This window comes from Chrysemys picta, chromosome 15 (genome assembly GCF_011386835.1).
Source record: "Chrysemys picta bellii isolate R12L10 chromosome 15, ASM1138683v2, whole genome shotgun sequence".
NCBI lineage: Eukaryota > Metazoa > Chordata > Testudines > Emydidae > Chrysemys > Chrysemys picta.
Window position 1 is genome coordinate 31,873,323 of NC_088805.1, and position 20,495 is coordinate 31,893,817.

At 46.9% G+C, this 20,495-nt stretch overlaps 1 protein-coding gene across 15 annotated transcripts in view; it reads left to right on the forward strand.

The window, feature by feature from the left end:
- MYO18B (myosin XVIIIB) overlaps positions 1 to 20,495 on the forward strand; it is a 198,265-nt gene that overhangs the window by 80,569 nt on the left and 97,201 nt on the right. For all 15 annotated transcript variants that reach the window (XM_065568882.1, XM_065568889.1, XM_065568886.1 and 12 more), the window contains 7 exons: positions 2,339 to 2,522; positions 3,195 to 3,396; positions 6,220 to 6,329; positions 14,478 to 14,543; positions 16,306 to 16,434; positions 17,288 to 17,431; positions 19,040 to 19,129. In XM_065568882.1, coding sequence (XP_065424954.1) covers positions 2,339 to 2,522; positions 3,195 to 3,396; positions 6,220 to 6,329; positions 14,478 to 14,543; positions 16,306 to 16,434; positions 17,288 to 17,431; positions 19,040 to 19,129 — 925 coding nt within the window. The remainder of the gene's footprint in view (positions 1 to 2,338; positions 2,523 to 3,194; positions 3,397 to 6,219; positions 6,330 to 14,477; positions 14,544 to 16,305; positions 16,435 to 17,287; positions 17,432 to 19,039; positions 19,130 to 20,495) is intronic.

Below are 20,495 nucleotides of genomic sequence, written 5' to 3' on the forward strand. Positions count from 1 at the left end.
GAGAAGTTAAGGAAAATAATTGCCCTAGTTGCATAATCCTTCCTGAAGTTGGGGATAGCTTAATGGAATGTATGCCACAGTTAAACCACCTATCTCCATGGCTGCTTCATGCTATAGAGAACAGATTTCAGTTCCTCTTTCGTCACATCAGGAATAACCGTTCCATGGTTTCATAACGGATCAAGTGTGAATTTTTACTAAGAAAACAGAATTATGAAGGGCAAGCAGTCATTTACACAAGTCCCAAGAGCGAATCACGGCAGTTGGTAGCAGCAATGCACAAACTGGTTTGGGTCATCCAAGAGCTCTCTCTCCCTTCCTGAAACCTCACCCCAAACTCAGAGCCAAACTTGGCAGAAGTTTGTGAAGGTTTGGTTGCCTTTCCTGACATTATTTAGGGGAGAGAGGGGCAGGATCTCATGGTCTGAGCACTGGAGGGGCAGCCAGCAGTTTCTGAGTTATCATTTTGGCTGTGATATTTACTCCTCTTTGACCATGGTGGGCAAGTCACTTCACTTCTCTGTTTTAGTGTCCCCATCTGTGAATGGGGGCTGGTAACACTCTCCCTTACCTAGCTCCCTGGGGTACTTTGAGTATTCACGAGTTCAGGTCCTGATTCCGCAACCCTTAATCAGAGTGAGAAGTACCCATTATCTTCAATGGGACTCCTCAGGCAAGCGCTATTTGGTGTGAATAATAGGTGCAGAATTGGTCCCTTCAGGTTTCTCAAGTGCTTCAAACATGAAAAGCAGAATGTAACGTCAGCACTATTGCTATTGTATTTTGTTGTTGGAGTCCAGCTGGGATCAGACGTGAAAATGCTGCAAAGCCAGCAGAAATGGCATTTGTTTGACCCAGTCTTGCAGAAAGTCTGATCATTTGGGTAAGGCTGGAGAAACAGGGGCCGAATGATTTGAGATTCACTCATTGGTCGTCTGCAATAACATCAAACACCTGTGATTAATCAGCAGCTGGGCCCATTAATTTGGTTGACATACAATACAGAATGAATAGACGTGTATAGAGCTGGTCACAAGTTTTCCATCAGAACATGCTGATTCAATGAAATGGGTTTGTTTCATGGGAATGTTTCAGTTTCACCTACATTTTCAAAGGGAAGCTATCAAATTGTTTCATTTCAATGAGGTTGAAACATTTTGTTTCAATAAGATTGAAATGCTTCATTTCAACATCATTTTGTTTATCTATGATATGATCTAGTTTATATGTTATATTTATTATTCGGAACATTTCAAGATCCTGCAGTCCTCACTCAGGCAAAACTCCCATTGGTCTTTGGCCCAAACTGAGTGCCCAGGCTGGGATTTCGGCATTACAATGAAATTCAGTGGGACTTGGGCATCTGACTCTCTTTGGGCCCTTTGAAAGTCCCAGCCTGAGCCCCCACTGTGCGCTCAGGTCATTAGTGTCTTCAACAGCGGTTTCAAAGTGTGAACATCCTTTCCAGGAATGGATCTTGGTCTCCCTGGCTGCCCCTGACCAAGGGCGATTGATTCGAAGGTGACACTAACGCTATTCAGCACCAGTCCCCACTAACGTAGAGAATGGATGAGTGTGAACATCCCAAGGTTCCTAGGGGCACCGGGAGCAGCTACTACACACGGGGCTGTGTCAGACACCAGGCGTCACATGACTAACACCATTCCTTCTGTCTCAAAACCACTGGGATTTGTATTGTTTCCTCTAGCACCCTGGCACATATATAATCAAATAGTTATTCGTGTCCTTACATAGGCAGTAACTTTAACCCACTATTAAGCCAGCTTCAGCTCACTGTGTTTGGGGTTCATTTCAGTGAGGAAGTTAATGGCCATTATCCACTATGGATGAGAGACAGAGATTCTCTGTTCACAGCCAGGTTTGTCTTATGTAGGCCGTGTTCGATTGAGCCCTGTGACACACTCCCTTTACCTTGACTAGAAAAGGGGAGGGGGAAGTCTGCTGTTGAGATACCCTGTTCTTTCAGTACCTGGTCCCAGTGCTTGCCTCTAGCATGTGTGCTGGGATACAATACCTGGTTAAACATCCAGAAGGAAACACAGGTTCTTGGCACATCATTCCAGGAAATATTGCATTTCAGAGAATGATGACGCAATGTGGCAGCTTCCCCATAGGTAAGGAAGCTACAGTATCCAAACACTTTCCTTAGCAGTGTGCTAGCCAGTGCACAATCATAGTTTTTATTCCGTTTTGCAGTAAGTTGAAAGGAAAAGGTTTTTCATTCACCTTTGGGCCATTATTGTGGCATCTCTGTGATCTTATCAATCAGCCCATTTGTGACCGTGGCTGGTTTATTTCACTGTTTCATTTCTGACAGAGATGCTCTGAAGAAGCTGTTTCTGCCTCGGTCCAAAATGCCCCTGATTTGCCGATCAGTGGCAGGTCTGGAGGGAAATTCCCAGCAAGCTTTGCAGCGTACTGGTTGTGTAAGGAAGACCTTCACCAGCAGCTTGGCAGCTGTGAAGAAGAAATCTGTGTGTGCTCAGATCAAACTTCAGATGGTGAGTAACAGAGTTGTCTTGATACCCTCATGTATCATAAGGGGTGGGTCAAAGTGCCTTTATACCATAGAGCCCGTTGCTGCTTATGTCATGAGAGTCTCCTGATGCATCGGCTGGCTCGTTGTCTCTATTGCACTGGGCATTGTACAAACACCGTAACTGACAGCTCCTGCCCCACACAGCTGACAGTTCACTCAAACAGTGACACTGATTTGGTGCCATTTTTCTCCATTGGCCAGTTCAGTTTCTGATTCCTAGTTATTTGAAGAAACTCCTTGTATGTGGCTGAAAAACCCATCAAGAGGTGGAAAGAAAATTCCTGTTCTTCTGTTACTTCAGTCCCCAACTCAGGGCAGGTCTTCACTACAGGGGGGGTCGATTTAAGATACGCAAATTCAGCTACGCAAATAGCGTAGCTGAATTCGACCTATCGGAGCCGACTTACCCCGCTGTGAGGACGGCGGCAAAATCGACCTCTGCGGCTCCCCCGTCGACGGCGCTTACTCCCACCTCCCCTGGTGGAGTAAGAGCGTCGATTCGGGGATCGATTGTCGCGTCCCGATGAGACGCGATAATTCGATCCCCGAGAGATTGATTTCTACCCGCCGATTCAGGCGGGTAGTGTAGACCTAGCCTTAGACACATCTAATTTATGTTTTATTTATACCACAGGATGCTCTCGCAAACCTGGTGAAACGATCCCAGATACACTTTGTCCATTGTCTTGTTCCAAGAGTGGGAGCAGATGGCGCAGAAGGGAAGCCCTCCCAGCCCTGCATCACAGGAGAAGTAGAGCTGACTTTGGACGTACCGACCCTGAGAGTTCAGTTGTCTGGGGCCCAGCTGTTAGATGCATTACGCCTGTACAGGATCGGTATGGCAAGCCTCCGCTGCGCTATCGGTTTTTAGCATGCGTTTGTCCCACCCTCCCTTAGCCGCTGTACTGCAAAGCAGCTCAAGTGTGCAGTTACTAATACATGGAGGGCTGTTAAACTACTAGCTCCCGACTCCATCTCCTGATTAGCCACTTCTCAGCACGCCCTGTCTTCGTCTGTCACAGCGCAGTGATTGCCCGCTGGTCTTTTGCTTTGGCCATGGGAAAGAGGTGGATTTACCATGGCTTCTAGCTCCTTCACCCCAGGTTGAGGTTCTTCAGGACCTCTCCACCCCCCCGACTGCAGTTCTGCCCACTCAGGAACTGCCGGCCCCTCTGCCAGTTTACAGTCATGGAGCTGTGCCCGCTGAATTGTGCACAACCTCGTCAGTGCTAACGGCTGCCTTTCCCTTAGGTCCCCCCTGAGATGGATGAGCATGACATGCTCCCAGCTGAGCAGTTGGCAACACAAATGTTTCAAAGGGAAACGTAAATCAGGCCAGGCTCTGCCTGTTCAGAGCTCTCCTTATTGAGCCTTTACATGAAAAATCGGATATCCCTGACATTCCCTAGCACTTGGAGCTCCTGTCATGTAAACAGTCAGAACCAAGGCACAAAAACTGCCAATTCCATCCACACATCAAAACCGGCACTCCCTTGGCTCTGCTCCCCGGCCAGTGCCTGCAAGAACTGCAACCCAGAAGGCTTGCAAACATTTCCCACACAACGCAAGGCAGTTTACCAAGGGGAGCCGCTAAAGAGCCGGGAACTGTGTAGATTGTCCCAGTTTTGAGGCTGCGTGGTGCTGAGACCAACTTCCACTCAGTTCTGGTGACCATTCTATTTATCTGGGTGCATCTTTCATCTCACCTAGAATGTGCCTGGACTGGCTTCCGGTGGGTCTGGATTCCAGGGGCAAGTAACTGTTGCTGAGTGAGTCCCCTGCTTCTTCTGACTCATCTAGCGTTAACCAGCCAAAGTGCCCCCTCCAGGAGCATTTGCCATGGTGGGGGCTAAATGGGCAGGGACAGTTGGGGGCACAGGCTACTTAGTGCATTGTAGAGCTTCCCCTGGCAATGAAATGCCTGGCAGTGGGGAGCACAGAGCATAGACCGTCTATATTCTTGGTGCCCTGCTGTGCCCACAAGGTGGGGGGCCATGGGCTGCATTAGACGTCGTTTGTGCATGGCCTTGAGAGCTGGGTACTGGTGAGGAACCTCGCAGTGGTCTCGACTTGAGGCGTCCAGGAATAATCATCTCTCCCCACGAGCCAGGCAGGGTTATTGACTTACAAACCACTGCAGTGTCTTTAGCGACAGAGGTGTGGACAGCAGAACCCAGAGACGATTTGAAGGATATTAGTCACTGCTCCAGGTACGTGTTTGTTAGAATTATTGGCCGAAGTGGAGAGTTTCTGATGCCGAATAAAGCCTGGCTCTGCAAGCTGTGCGGATGCCTGTCTCCTGCTTGTTAATAATAAATATAACTGGATTTGAAAGCACTTGTGAGAGCAAGTGTGAGCATTTGGGACAATCAGGAACAAAGAGAAATTATTCCTACTTTGGTGCCTTACTGATTACTGCTTTGCTGTCTTTGACATCATGCAGAATGAGCCGGGAGCTGCCACGGGGACATATTCACAGCCGAGATGGCACCTGCTGGGTGACAGATCAGGAGCTGGGACTCCGTTACACTCTCTCTCTCTTGGCCAATACAGCACAGTGAAAAGCTTTTGCATATATTTTAAATTGGCACCTCGTCATGTTAGCCCAGCCATGGAGTGTAGATTTGGTTGGGTGAAGATGGTTTGTATTATGATAATACCTAGAGGTCCCACATGACACCAGGGCCCGGTTGTGCTAGGTGTTGTATACACACCTAGAAAGAAACAGTCCCTGGTCCTGTGAGCTTACAGTCAAACAGACGAGACTGACAAAACGGGGGAGAGAGAAGCTCTGATCAGTCCCCACCTAACGCGTGGCGGGACAGAGGCACAGAGAGATTCAGTGACTTGTCTGAGGGCAGATCATTTGTGGCAGAGCTCAGAATAAACGCAGCTCTCCTGAGTCCCGGTGCAGAACGTTAACCACAAGGCCGGCCTGCCTCTCCAAGGCTATGGCTTCTGTGCACTAAGGAGGAAGGATGACCCAGAGTTTAGGGCACTGACCTGGCACTCAGGAGACCCAGGGCTATTTCCCTGCTCTGTCAAAGGCTTCCTCTGTGACTTTGGGGAAACCACTTATATTCTCTGTGCCTCAATTTCCCTGTAAAAGGGGGATTAGCATCATACGTTCCCACCTCACAGATAGATTGTGAGGTGCAGAGATGCCCCAGCAATAGGGGCCATACAGGTCTCGTTAGTAGCTGGCAGTAAGGTTGTCACTGCCTTTTTAAATGGACAATAAGGTCTATCCATCTGTAGATAGAAGGTGAGCAATCTTTGCTGTCACTCCATTGAGAAGTTGTGGTGCCGAGATAACATAACATGCTCGCAAGCCCATGTCCCTTCTTGTCATCCGGCCTTGCTTCATGGGGAGCATCCCCAGGCCTTGCTTTCTCTCTTACCATTTCAATCCCTTGCACTAGCATGTTCACCCCTGTGCTCCCCCGCCCCTCTGCTTTTTTGTAAAACAGAAAGAAAGTTATGTTGTTCTCCACCAGCCACCCCAGCATAACCTGTCACCCCAGGAGGAGGAGAATATTCGCCCAGTTTTTTGTTTTCTGTAGAGATTGATGGAATCGCCCCCATTCTGATTCACTGATTAGCTAATGTGCAGCACCCCTCTCTGAAATGTGTACCCTACTCCTGTCTGTCTCTCTCAGGTTACATGGATCGCATGGTGCTGACTCAGTTCCGACGCCGCTTCCAGGTGCTGGCTCAGCCAGTGATGAAGAAATACACATCGGCATATGAAGTACCAGATGAGAATAAGGTGCGTGGATTGCCCACAGTGTGTTGCTGGGGCGGGAGTGACCTGCAGCCAGATCCGCTCTCATGCAGCGTTCCCAGCTGCAAGCATTCATTCACAAGGTTGAAAAAAGCGTCTATTTGGGGTTCTTGTTATTTCTCTCCTGGCTTCTGAGCCTTTCAGCTGTACTCGCGAATGTGTTCAATCTTCTCTCTGCAGCCACCAGGGCTGGGAGCTGCTTTTATTACACAGATGAAAGCTGAGATTCTCAAGTAAGGACTTGACTGCGGGAGCTGGGGCTTTAAGAAAACACCAAATACAGCGAGACTGACTATAAAGTCACAAGAGCTGACAACCCTGCGAGGGAAGCGATAGGCCCATGGATCTGCAGACCCAGCCCGTGGGTTGTTCAGACAATGAGCCGTCAGAGCCCAGTATTCATAAACAAAACGTGCAGAGGCTGCATATGGGCTGCTGCTGGCGTCACTGGGGCGTGGCTGAGTTTGACAAACCGTGGGCACAGTAGCAAAGGAACCAAGATTCATCTGCTAGCTTCCTCTTAGCCAGCCATTGATTCAGCCAGAGTAGTCATCTCAGACGCCTGAGACGTTCTAATTGCCCCCTGTGGCTCTCAGCTGAGGATTAATCATGGGGAGAAGAACGCCTGAGTTCATGCTGCTTTCATGCACTGAGATCTAGATACTCCGTGCAAGGCTCTGGCATGTTTCACATGGCGCAATGCAGAGATGGGGATTAAATTGCCCTCTCTGGCTCGTGGAGGGCAGCGCTCCATCCTTCTTGGCTTCATCCTTCCCTTTGGTTAATGAGGGTGTAGTGACCTGAGTACTTTAGCATCTGTCTGAACTTGACTGGAACAGCAGCAAGGATCCTGGCTAGTCCCAGTGCTTCTCCTCACTAGAATTGGGTTTTCACAAATGCAATAGACAATCTGAGTCCTGGTCACGCTATCAGCATTTGCCCCCGTTATTGCACAGTGGAGAGGCCTTGGAGAAACCAACTTGGAAATGAAACTTGCTTTGTTCCTCCTTAAATACCAGAGAGTAGTGTAAACTGATTGAAAAGTCCTGCTCGTGGGGGGCTGGCTGGTCCCCTATTCTGCAGTGGTCTGGGCTGCAGTCCCCTTACATTACAGTGTAACTTTATTTTGTACAGCAGGTTCCATACGCTCTGTGGAAGGTGAAACGGGTGGGTGGGTGGGTGGGTGGTCTCAGCTCGCCAGCAAACAGCCTCAGCATGGAGCGGGCAGAGGGGGCAGACCAAAGCTCCCAGTAGCAGCAGCAGCAGTTTGTCTGCCAGACCTAAGCTTAAAGGGTCACTGTCAGGGAACCCCTGAGTGCAGAGGGACTTGTTTTGTTAGCCCTCAGCCAAAGAGCGGGCTCTGTTTACCTGTGAAGAGACCCACAACTGCCTCTGAGATTATATTGAGAGAGTCATAGAAACTACAGCTGCATAAGCTTCATTGAGGTGATGCTTCCTCCATCCACCTCCCCAGCCTGGCCTGTGCAGGAGTGTTGTATTGACTGCGGGTAGCACCGCCTGTTTCTTTAGCGTGGTGACAAATCACCCCAGATTCCCATTCTCCCTGCAGTGGTTGGGCCTGGCCACTGTGACTGGCTCCCTTTCCCTCTGCCTTCACCCAACACAGAGGGGGAGTCACCCATAGATTCCCCCAGCTGGGGGTGATGAGAAGAAAATAAGGCAGCGTTTATAGAAGGGAAGGTGGATAATTTAATCATCAACGTCTCTCTCCATTTCTTCTCATTAATGGCCATGTCAGTCACCCACTTGCCTTTTGTGTAGCAAAGACTTCACCAAGACACTTCTCATGGGGTTCATCAGTTTCATGAGTGTTATGGGATGGGGCCAGGGTCTGATCTGGTGGAAAATGATGCAACAAGGTCACATGCAATAAACATAGCAGAAAAGTGAAGCTGCAGCTCTCTGCATAGCCAGAGCGGCTTATCAGTCGAGGATGGGGATTTCCAAGGATGTGCTCAAAGCCCATTGAAATTCTGTGACAGTTGGGAGCCAAACTGTCTTAGGAGCCTATGAAAATCCCAGCTCCAACCTACTCCTTCCCTTTCCCTAAGAAGTGTGAAAGGAGAAGGATGCTTAGGAATAAAACCTTCTGGTTTATTTGCTTGCAGATTTCATTTGCTCCCACATAGATTTTGAGTGAAAATGGGGGGCTAGGGAATGTAACTTGTTATGAAAAAGCTGATAAATATTCAAAGTCTGGAAAGGCCGATCGGAGATAAATTATACATAGATGTGCTCTGTTGTGCAAACTGTCAGTGTGCAAAGTCAGTTCGGACCTCAGGATTTTATCAGACAAGTTTGACGGCTGGAAATGATCAATATTGTTATTAAATGCTGTAAGAAGACAGAGGCAGACGAGTCAGCTGAGCGTAAGCAGGGGATTGGGAAAATTCATCCTCCCTGGTGCTGGCTGTAACGACATTGTGTTATAGGACGTCTGCATTAAGCTGCAATGAGCTGCATTAACTCAGCCACTGGAGCAGAAGAGATGTTCTTCTTTAGTCTTGAGTTCAGTGTACACACTCTCTCTGTAGGACCCAATCCTTCACAAACTGAAGTTAATGGGAGTTTTATCGTTGATTAGGGAGCGCAGCATTGGGCCTTTGCAGTATAAATGTGTATTTTGATTCCACCTCTAAAACACTCCCACCATGCAGTAACTAGAGCTTGGCAAATAACCAAATTGCATTGGCAATTCCAAAAAATGGGGGGGGGGGGGAAGTTGAGTTGAAATTTAAAAAAAACTGTTTTGGGTTGAATTAAACATTTTGGTTGGGGTTGGAGCATTTTGAATCATGTGTATTGTTTTTAAATGAGGAAATTTTGAACCAAAAAATCATTTTGATTTTTTTGGCATTTATATTTACTGAAACAATTAGGTGAAACCAACATAAATTTGCAGAACGTTTGGGGATCACCTAATCTATGTTTTTCTCTGAAAAAATGTTTTGTACAAAAAACTTTGCCCAGCTCTACCTATAGTACAGTATTGACTCAGCTCTAGGTTATCAATTCCCAGGCACAGTTCCCCCCCAGGCAGTCTCTGTCCCTCACTGTCCCATCCTGCTGTTATGAAGATTATTGTTATTGGTTCTGTATGTATTTGTTGTACTGAAGCTCCTAGAAGAGTATCAAGGGGTAGCTGTATTAGTCTGTATCCACAAAAACAACAAGGAGTCCGGTGGCACCTTAAAGACTAACAGATTCATTTGGGCATAAGCTTTCATACCTTAAGTGACCTTATGCCCAAATAAATCTCTAAGTCTTTAAGGTGCCACCGGACTCCTTGCTCTTCCTAGAAGAGTTGCCCAGGCTGGGTCCCTGTTGCACTACGTGCTGTGCAGACACAGAAGACAAGACAGTCCCTGGCTCAAAGCGCTGACAGTCTTAGACATTCTGACTCTCACGCTTGGCCAAAGTTAATAATCACTTACGGATTTAAAACTCACTTGTGAGCATAGCACTAAACACAAAGTCTCTCCTGCCCCCACACTCCCCAGCCCCAACAGCTTGGAATGTAAGGAGGTTGCATTTGCTGAGCATGTCCTGGCCTCCATGCCTGACCTCAGTCAGATATCTCGTGGCCACGTTTAAGAATGGGCCTAACGAGGAAGAGGAAGCAAGGATGTGTACTTCAGAGAATCACCCAGAACACTCGGAAGCTAGCACCAAAGAAAACGTGCGCTCTTTCTTTTTTCATAGATTTTATACATCCTGGCTCCACATGGGAATTTGCATTGTTGCATACTCAGAAATGAATAATACGGTATCTAATTGCATTACATAGTGGGTCTGACACCCCCCAGAAAGCTTATGTCAGGCTTTCATGGGCAAATCTGCTTAGCTCTTCACAGAACTCAATACAGATAGATCAAAGCAATGCAGATTTCAACAAAACTCCATGCTGGAATGGATTTGTTAGACTTTGACACGTTGTCTTAACAAATATAGGATCTCACCCACACAGGCCTGTGTGAACACTCACATACACGCTAGGTCGATAAGATGCTCTCATTTTTTATATGTGAATGAAAAATGATGGCACATATAGTCGTCCCACATAAATCTGCAAGGCCTCAGAAGATGTGTCAGTTAAGTACTGATATGAAATCTTCAGTGATGCAAGATAATATTTTTTGCCAGCTATGCTAGAGAATAGGTATTGAAAATACAGGATATGTTATGACTGAAGGCAAAGGGGCATCACTGAGAATTAACCAGGCTTTTATATCTGTAACAATTGTGAAAGCTCTTTGAAATACTGAGCAGTACCTGCAGGAAAGGTGTTAGGATTAACTAGTGATGTCATCATGGATGTTGGGCGGGATTTTCAAAATTGCCTACGTGATTTAGCAGCACAAATTGTATTGACTTCTGGTGGTGCCTCAAGGAAATTAGCAGTTCGGATTCGACCTTTGACCTCGGTGGGTTCTCCGGTTCCCATGTTGGCAGGTTTTTCTGCTGCTGCTCATGGTTTCAATTCAAGGTCACTTGTATCTCTGAAGGACCATTTCTGCTCCTAATAGAAAGTTATGTTTTGTCCTTTGTATGCAAGTCAGGCTCTGATCCCATGTCCATTGAAATCCATGTGAGTATTTTCATTGTCAATTAGACCCTGGAAGACTGGAGTAAAATATGGAGAGATCTATAGACAAAGAGCAACTTCCACCCATGATAAACCCAGCATAACAAGTTTAGGTTCCCTGTAGCTTATCTGGGAATGCTCTCTCGTAGCTCTCCAATAAGCACTCTGGCAGGTCTTTCAATACTCTCTTCTGCTCACAACCTGAATGAGAGACTGTGCAGTCACAGAATCATTACCGATCGGTGTAGTGTTGGATCCGAACTCCTGAGCCCAGGACCGCCCAGAGGGGAGGGCAAGTGGGGCAATTTGCCCCAGGCCCCACAGGGGCCCCTCGAGCCCGGCAGCAGTCCGGGTCTTAGGTGGTGGGAGGCCCTTCAGTGCTGCCGAAGACGTGGAGAGACTGAAGGGCCCCCCCGCCGCCGCCGAAGACCCGGACCGCCGCCGGGTGAGTACAAGCACCGCAGCTTCCCCGCTTTGCGCCAGGCCCCCTGAATCCTCTGGGCAACCCTGCTTGAACCTTTATACTCTCTCTCTGCTCTTTTTGTTCTTTTTAAATAACTTTACTGCTGGATTCAATTCAGTTCAGAATGTTATAATGGTGCCTGAATTAAATCAATAGCCATTTTTATAGGCTTTTGACGTTTTCATGGATGACTGATGAAACCTTGGCTTTGTTCTGTGATCTTGCAGATTGCAGAGCATTTCAAAGGAGTGAGCCAAAGGTGTGACTTTTGTGTTTTTTATAATTTGGGAACCAGATTCTCAGTGATGTTGTTTTGTCTTCAGCCAGTCTTTAATGCCAGCCCTGTATACTAGAAGGCTATGGAGCGCTCCGGAGAGGTCACATATAATGCTGTGGCTTTTAAATATTTCTCATACAAATGTGTCCCTAGTGACAGAGGGGTGCCTGTCTGAATTTAAACAAGGAAGGAGACTATTCTGGGAAGGTTTTATGTGGAACGTTGTTTTACTGGAGGTTTTATAGTAAAAACTCCCGGAGGTCTGGGGTTTTCAAGCAGCCCTTCTTTTAGATCATATTCATCCTCATCAGGATGTGTACTATGTTTTTTGGCCCTTTGTTTTTCACTAGTTTATTATCTTGACTCAAAGACCAGAGCATCTGAGGTCCATGCTTTTGATTATTCGTGAACATGGGTATTATTGAGTGGTGCTGTGATCTGCACTATCCAGAAAATCCTCCATCCTCCTCTTTTTATGGGATTTGTGAGAAATATGGAGCTGTCTCCTCAGACTCCCTGCAGCTCTTCCTAAATGTGTAGGCTTTCGGTAAACAAAGAGATAACTGTCCTTGGAGCGTTCTTCTAAAGACTATAATTAAAAGCTGTCAATCTAGCCTCTGAAAGTCCTCCTGCTTTCTCTCTGAAGAATATGTCACATTTTCCAATTGCCAGCATGTTAAGAAGCCTTTTTGTACTGCAGAAAGCAACAAAAACCTGAAAACACCTTGTAAGACAGTGCAGAACTCCATCCCTTGATATTTTCAAATAGCTCTCTCCCTCCAAGGCTGCTGAATGGCCTCGTCTTACCTTGCCTCGGTATTACAGAAGTCAGCTTCAGCGGTGCCTTTCTTGCTTTGGTCTTTCTGCTGTCCGGGGAGTGGAAGTGGAATCAGTTATCAATTCTCATTTCATGTCAAAGGAACTCAGAGACACGATCCAGGAAAGCCCATCTATAATGGCCCTTTGTGAGCGGTGTTGGGGGCCTTTCTTTCACTTTTTAGGGAACATCCATATGGGAAGGGTTTCTGATTAAAAAGAAGTATAAAGTACTGAGATACATCCCTCATCTCCTGACTGCACATCACAGAAGGCAGTACAGAAATAGTGGCTTGTGGGTGCCCTGTTACTGGGATGTTTGCAGAACTCATGAGACACACTAGCATGTTCTTACTGGATTCAAATGACATTTTCACCACCAAATTCCAAACCACTGAAGCCTCCTGGGTTGAGGGTTTGTTACAAACCCAAATTGTGAGCTAGGTTCACTGCAGGATTTGTTAAAGTACGTGAGCCTGAACAAACTTGGCCCTGTTTATTAGAAATAGTCATAAATCTATTAGAAGTCACTGGGAGCCCAGGTTGGTCATCACAGCTGAAAATCAAACCCTTTGAGTTTTGGGGTGAAATCATACAAAACTCAGTTGTTTGGGCTGCGTTCTGCATTGAGGTTTGGGATTTGTTTAAACCCCAAACCGAATGGAAATGGGAGGTGGGGGGAGCTTTTCCTGAAATCTCATAAACCCAGCCCACCAAGCTTTGCATGGCATTAATTTCTATACATTTCATCTGTAATGAGACACCATCTTCTCTTTGACAAGACTAGCTTGGATTTGTAAAAATTCTCCAACCAGCCGTGTTCATGATTTTCATAGTGGAAGCCCTAATCCTAAAATAAGTTCAGTTACTGCTCTTCTAATTCTTGTACCTTATGATTAATAAGTAATGTGAGCAGACGTGGGGAGTAAAAACGCCTAAAACCAAACTGCTTATTTTTTACCTGGACAGGGACATGTATTGTTTGATGCATTATACTGCAGAGGCACAGCTCTCCTCAGTAATAACAGCATGGTTGTGATTCCACAGCGTAGCCATAGCTGCAAGGTAATGAGAAAGAAAAGGGCACGTACCTTGTGCACTGTGTACGGGGGTCGTTTCTGCTTGCATTGCTTTGGAAATATTTTTAATAAATGTTTTGCAAGTCTGTGAAGCCAAAGCCCAGCAGGGGTGAGGGCATGAAATCCATCTGCTAAGTCACTGTGAGACCGTTAGGCTTTTTTTTTTTTTTGCAAAGAACTAACAATTATTTTTCTGACAGGTTCCATTTTAAAATAAAAGCTTGTTTAAAATGCATCCTTGCCAGAGACCTATGGAAGAATTCCCTCTTTGGTATTTGCACGGTAGGGCAGGGGTGCCTCTAACAGAATCATTTCAAGTCGCCCAGGGCTAGAGTGGGCTGTAGTTCTGGGTCTCACTTTCTCTTATGTGCAGTTGTGCTGTACTTTGATGGGGAACATTCAGGTCTTCACTTCTAAGGACCAGTCCTAAAGGGCTCTGAGCATCTCCAGGCTCAAACCACTAAGGAGTTGATTCTGCTCTCCCCTGAATCAAAGGCAAAACGCCTGTTTGCGTTGTGGCGAGCAGGAGGGGACCCATCCTTTTGGGGCAATCCTAAAAGGAGCTAAGCACCCCTAGATTTCAGAAGGGATTGTGGGTGCTCAGCATCCCTCATGTGGGACACTGTGGTTGTCCTCTAGTGCTTATGCACCAAAACCGTGCGCCCTGTAGACTACACCATTAATCTGGCCACCCGCCTCCCCTCAGCACTACATTGTAGGCCTGTTATAAATGGCAGCTTTCTGTCAGTTTTAGTGGAGGGTAACTCAGGTCTGATTCAGCCCGAAGAGTATAGTATATATCAATTCCCTTGTTGTTTCAATACAAGTCAAACCAGGTCTCTGTGGTCAATGAATTCACCAGTCCAGTCCTTAATGTGCTCTTTCTCTACAGGCAATAGAAGAGCTCTTCCAGGTACTTGATCTGGAAAAGAAAAGTGTAGCAGTGGGACACAGTCAGGTATGTTGTCCACAGTCCTTGTGTCGTAACTGTGTAAAATCCAGGCTTGTGACCAGGAGCACTTTAGATTCAGAACCTATCCCCTAGTGACCTAACACAGCGAAAGACATTTTTCTTGCTTCCATGTTGTAACCTAGGAACCTAAGTCCCGATGGAAATCAATGAGACTTAGGCTCCTAACTCACTCAGTCACTTCTGGAAATGTTACCCGATGTGATCTATACATCAAGCCATTAAGATCCTACAAGCAGGACATTTCCAGATGAATAGTTGCCACAGCAACATGTTCACACTTAAAGCTAATTGCAAAGAGAAATGAATTATATATACACTGCTGCCTCTGTCTCGGGGATGCTACAGAGAAAAAAAGAATTCATTCAATTATTCTAGGAAGCAGAATAACTTTCTTTCATCTTGCATACAATAGTTTGCAATTATCTCTTCTATGAATCCCTCTTATTTTATCAATAGCATGATAGCAGCACCAGTCAAATCTTGTTATATAGGAGTTAGTATTGTCATCACTCTGAACATTGATTTTGTACTGGATTGTGAAGTTAATATAGCCATTAATGAGACAATCAAATAGGGGTGAAGCAATCAGAGCATTATCTCAAGAAAGCCAGTTTTCATGGAAATGCTCTCTGATACCTTTTTGGTTCTTTTAAAATATAGATTTCAATTACATTACAAGGCTCACAAATACAGTTTTATTTTAATAATTCGTTTTCAATATAAAAAGGGTAATATGGAGTATTTAAATCATATTGGTCAAAGCACTGAGCGTTTTGCTTGACTAAGGGGTGGAACAGGATCTCTGAATTTAGCCTTCTATTGGTCTTTCAAAATACAAATACATCAGCACAATCTATGTTGTTTGAGGCATGTTTGTAACAAGCTCAGGTAAAGTAAATGACATCGTTTCTTTGGTTTCTTCCTGACCTACGTTGGTACGGGTCTTCCTATGTTACCACGTCGTGCATACACTATTGCAAATGCATTTTGCAACAGAGAGTCCAATGTCATCTGCCCATAAAGTAGGTAATGACCAAAGCTCCATGGTCAATGTCTCAACAACATGCAGCTTTGAATAGGAGTTAGGGCATGCACCTGTAAAAGAGAGGACGGAGTAAACAATAGAAACAGTGAGTGAACTGCAAGTTGAATACAATGGGGTCCAGTCAGGCTCCCGGAGCCAGAGTTGGGAGGGCAGGTTCACTGCCCTAGTGACAGTGGTGGAGATGCTGTGTCTGGAGAGAGCAAGAACAGTGCCTCGAAGTGGGGTGGGGATGGGCACCCATTCTTAATTACTGAAAAAACATAGCTTGTGCTTCCTTCAGACAGCATCCATCTGGGGTGAGGGTTTGCTGGGCCCTGGGGGGCCATCAGGACATGAGCACGGCTACAGCATGCTCTGATCTGAGGGGTTCACTGCTGATGCCCCCCCCTTGTGCTGGGGGGACAATGACGGCAGTACCATGGCACAGCAGCCCTGGGCAGAGGGGGGACTCTTCCCACCCTCCAAATATGGACCATTCATTGTTACAGACATAGGGCCAGCGTCTGGAGACGCGTGTGGGGCTCCTGCTGATCTCAGCGGAAGGCTGGCGGGCAGAGATCAGAAGCCAGAATATGGCCTTTTGGCTTTAGCAGAGGTGGTCACTACGCCACGGTTAAAAGAGCAGCTCTTATTTCCTTCTGGACAAATGCTGGTGAGAGGCCACATTTCCGGTGGCGATTGATTTCCATCCGTTGCCCCCAGGTTTTCCTGAAGCCGGGCGTAGTCTCCAGGCTGGAGAAGCAGCGAGAGAAGCTGATATCCCAGAACATGATTCTGCTCCAGGCAGCTTGCAAGGGCTTCCTCTCCCGCCAGAAATTCAAGAGATTAAAGGTAACTGCCTTCCTGTGCTCCTTTGCCTCGGCAATGCGACAGGGGTCGCCCACGTCTTTGGGAGAACCCAGCTGGGCCGGAGGTGACCCGTGGCTCTGCTGCTATACGAATGGGCTGGGCGTTCCTGTATTCTTTCCTGTTGCCCTAAGGTCACCCTAGGCAGGAGAGAGGCCTCATTTCTCCAGGCAGGACATTGTCAATACGTCTGGAAAAGCTTGACATGATCGTATTGATAGGAGATGGAACAAACGTCTGCCCATTAATCGTGGCCATACTAGGACCCCTGTACTCCTGTTGAATAGCACCGTGAGCAGCCCCAGGGCAACTGTTAGCACGAGTAGGGTATCCCGTGCTGGCCCCAATATTTCAGAATTCCTGGGTCTTGTGTAACATCCCGAAACACTTGCACACACAGACACACAGCTCACTGTATTCAAAAAGTTTGCAGGATTCATTTTTAATTTGCACCTTCTAATTTTCAAGCTAAATCTTGCAAAGCCGCATGGAACGTAACCAAGCAGGTAGGCACGGGCCAGTCAAACCACAGCTCAGGGCCATGTGTATTGACTTTCTGAAGTCAAGCAATGCAGTTCTGTGCAGCTTGGGAAATGAACAATTCGTTCCCAAAGCCACATATTGATGTTAGTTGGTAACATCTTTCATATCTTCTTTACTACCAAGCTCTTCGGCCTTGTCTCTGCTGGAAGCAGCACATTGCCATGCCCTGTTTCGATTCTGGTGAAGCGCTCCGTTTTAGCACTCATCCGGAGCTCTTGCTCATCTCTCGCTATCATGTAGTGAGGCTGATGTCATTGCTGGACGAGTGCCATTGTTTTTGATGCTCTAATTTCAGATTCAGCGCTTAGCCATTCGGTGCATCCAGAAGAATCTGGCGGTGTTCCACGTGGTGAAGGACTGGCCATGGTGGCAGCTGATGAGCTGTGTTCGGCCATTGCTTAGTGTGAACATAGTGGAAGACCAGCTCCGAGTCAAAGACGTATGTAACAGTAGAGCAAAGACACTGAGTGGGATGCTCAGCATGCTAGCCAGACAGGAAGTAGGTTTTACTGCCAGAAGAAAGACACATTTTGTTGGTCATACCCAAGTTTTAAATCCTGTTTCCAGTCCTGCACCGTGTGAGCCGGGGAGTGTGTTTTCAGCTTGTCCGAGAAGCGGAGGTACAGAAATAAGAATAAGGCTTTTCAGGGACACATGGGGAAAGTGGGAATCTGACCCTCTCCTTAGAATAAAACAAAGCACACAGGCGACAAGTCGGTCTGTGAAATTAAATTCAAGCCCATTACAAAGGCAAGGCCAGCTTTTTGGGTGCAAATACAAGCACTGGACCCAGTCCTGGTTCTGGACAAGAGGCCCCTTCTAGCTTTGGTTTAGACATCACTGGGACGTGGGAGGGTCCAGGCCCCTCTCTCTCATATCCGAATGGAGAAGTGGGAAGCAGCCCTCACCTTGCCTGGAGAAGGGGCAGTTAAAGAGGGGGACTTTTCCATGCGCCACATTCATGGAGGTCCTTTTCCAGGGGCCCTAAACAATCTAACATGGAGCCAGACTCCATACCATGAAAATGTATTTTCCTGGGACCCCACCCCCACCCCCAATGCTCTTTCCAACTCCAAACGCTCCTGAGGAACCACTGAAATATTGTCCTTCTGGACCACCAGAAGCAGACCACCTAGGCCATGGAGGGACTACATACAGCAGCTGATTTCTGGCTGCCAAACACTGGGCTCTGCAGTGCTGAACAGGGCTAGCAGGCCACATTCGCCCCTGACAGACCAGGCTCAGCTCTCTGATGTCCGTGGAGTGATGCCTGCTCTAACCATAGCTCCATTTGGCCCAGTGAGTCTATTTCAACTGGTACTCACTGCCCCGGTAAAACCAGCTTTCAATCTTTCTCACAGTTCCTGGCTTGTGCTAAGCCCTCAGCATATCTGCCTTGGCTTTGGCTGTTCCGTCTCCTCCCTTAATAGGGATGTGTGAGCTGGGTCAGATAAAATGAAAACTGACCCAAGCCTTTGCTTATCCCTCAAAACTTGTTGGCGGTTCCTAAAGGCCCTGCTGCCCTTTGGTGTCTGCATTTAACCATGTCTCTGCACACTCTGGTTCTGTTCAACATCGGACATCAAACGGTCAAGACACTGCAAGGCAAAGCTCTTCTTGCAATATTGTTAACCTGCCTGACAAGAGGAAATGCTGGGATCTCACAAGTGTGTGTGTGTGTGTGTGTGTGTGTGTGTGTGTGTGTGTCTTTGCAGCTGTTCCTGCCTGATAGCTGGCCGGGGTTTCAAGCATATTTATTAGATAAGCAGCATTCAGGCACTTGGATGCTCATCCAGAGCGTCTGAGGTTTGCTTCTTTCTAATTAAATGTGTGCTGTGCATACACCAAAGCTGATGTTCCCTCCATTTAAATTAGTGTCAGAAACCACATTCCAAGCAATTAACAGCGATCAGCCCTTAAACTTGCCCAGTAAATTTTCTTAATAAGGTAATTATGTCTCTCCCACTTATTTTTAACAGAAAAGCTAGATTTATAAATAAATAAAGGAGGCTAGAACTCTAAGTTTGTGACTGGCAATTTTATTTAGGAGGAGCTTGCAGCACTAAGAAGAAAGCTCGAAAAATCAGAGCAGTCACGTAGTGAACTTCGGCAGAACACAGAACTGTTGGAAAGCAAGGTAAACCCTGACAAATTAACTCTTTGTGCCTCTTTCCTATATGGTTTTATTAGATCACAATTACAAATTAAGGTGTGTCCCAAAAGATTGAAGATGAATTGTACTGGCTCTGTGAGGAGTCAGACAAGTCTAAAACCTGCTGGTGTATTAAACACGCCTGGGCTCGTGCCAGTTGTCTCCCTGTCAGTACCTTGCAGATCGTTTAGAGAGAATACTGTGATGCCTGTCCACATCCAGCTCCTCTCTCCTGTACTCCTCTCCAGCCCGACCGGGAGTCGGGAGAGCTGGGTTCTGAAAACCCTCACGTTGTCATTTTTGAACATGGGTTAACAATCCTTGAAGAGTTGATTTTATATTTAATCTACCAAGAAAATTACCCACTGATTAATTTTATCAGGTCAGGTGCATGAAATGGGTCATTTGGGAAGCCGGCAGCTTTTGCTGTTCTCTATTAGGAGATCTGAGTGGGGATGGGTGTTTTCTCTCCTAGCAGACGGGACAATCGTTGTACGCTGCCTGCCATTATCTTGTCTGCTGAGCAATCTTAAAGGCTCCCTGTTATTTTGAGGTACTGGTACTGATGCCAGATGACAGACCATGAGATTAGAGGTAACTGGCAGGTAACCAGTTCATGTAAGAGGGATGGGCCGTGTGCTGCTGGAGCCCCAGGGGCTGACACAATGAGCACGACCAGTGTTAACAGAGTTCTCTGGAATCATCCACCTCATAGGGCCAGTGTCTCAAAAACAGCTTCATCATGGGCCACTTTGATGCCCCTTTAATAAATGCCATCACAAATCTACTTCTCAGCATTGAATGCTCTGTTCGCATTTCCTCTCGTGTCTGCTCTAGTGCTCACACATCTCTGGCTCCGGCCCCTTTGTCTCCCTCCTGCTCCCCCCACACAGATGCCCCACTGGTTTACAACCTCATTGACTGGCTGCAAGGGGCAGGGTAACAGCTACCCAACCAAAGTGAAGGGTAGTGAGGAAGTGGCAGCAGTCCCCTGTGGTCACAGCTCACCAAAGACACGGGGTATTCGGGTGCCGAGAAATGGCCTCACGGATGGAATCCAGTCTCCTGACAAGGACTCTGATCAGACTAGAAATTGTACACAAATGTAACACGTTCTCACCTCACTCTCCAGACTGCAGTCTCAGCAACCTCTGCAGACAGCAGGGCTGGAACAGATTGCGTAGTGGGGGTGCTGAGAGCTATTGAACCAAACTGTCAACCCTGGATATGAAGGAAACCACTTCAAGGCAGGGGCTGCGGCAGCCCCCCCAGTTCCAGCGCCTTTGTCTGCAGATACCAGAAGTAGCTTAGTTTAATGGAACAAATGCTAACAAGGAGAGGAGGAGGCAAG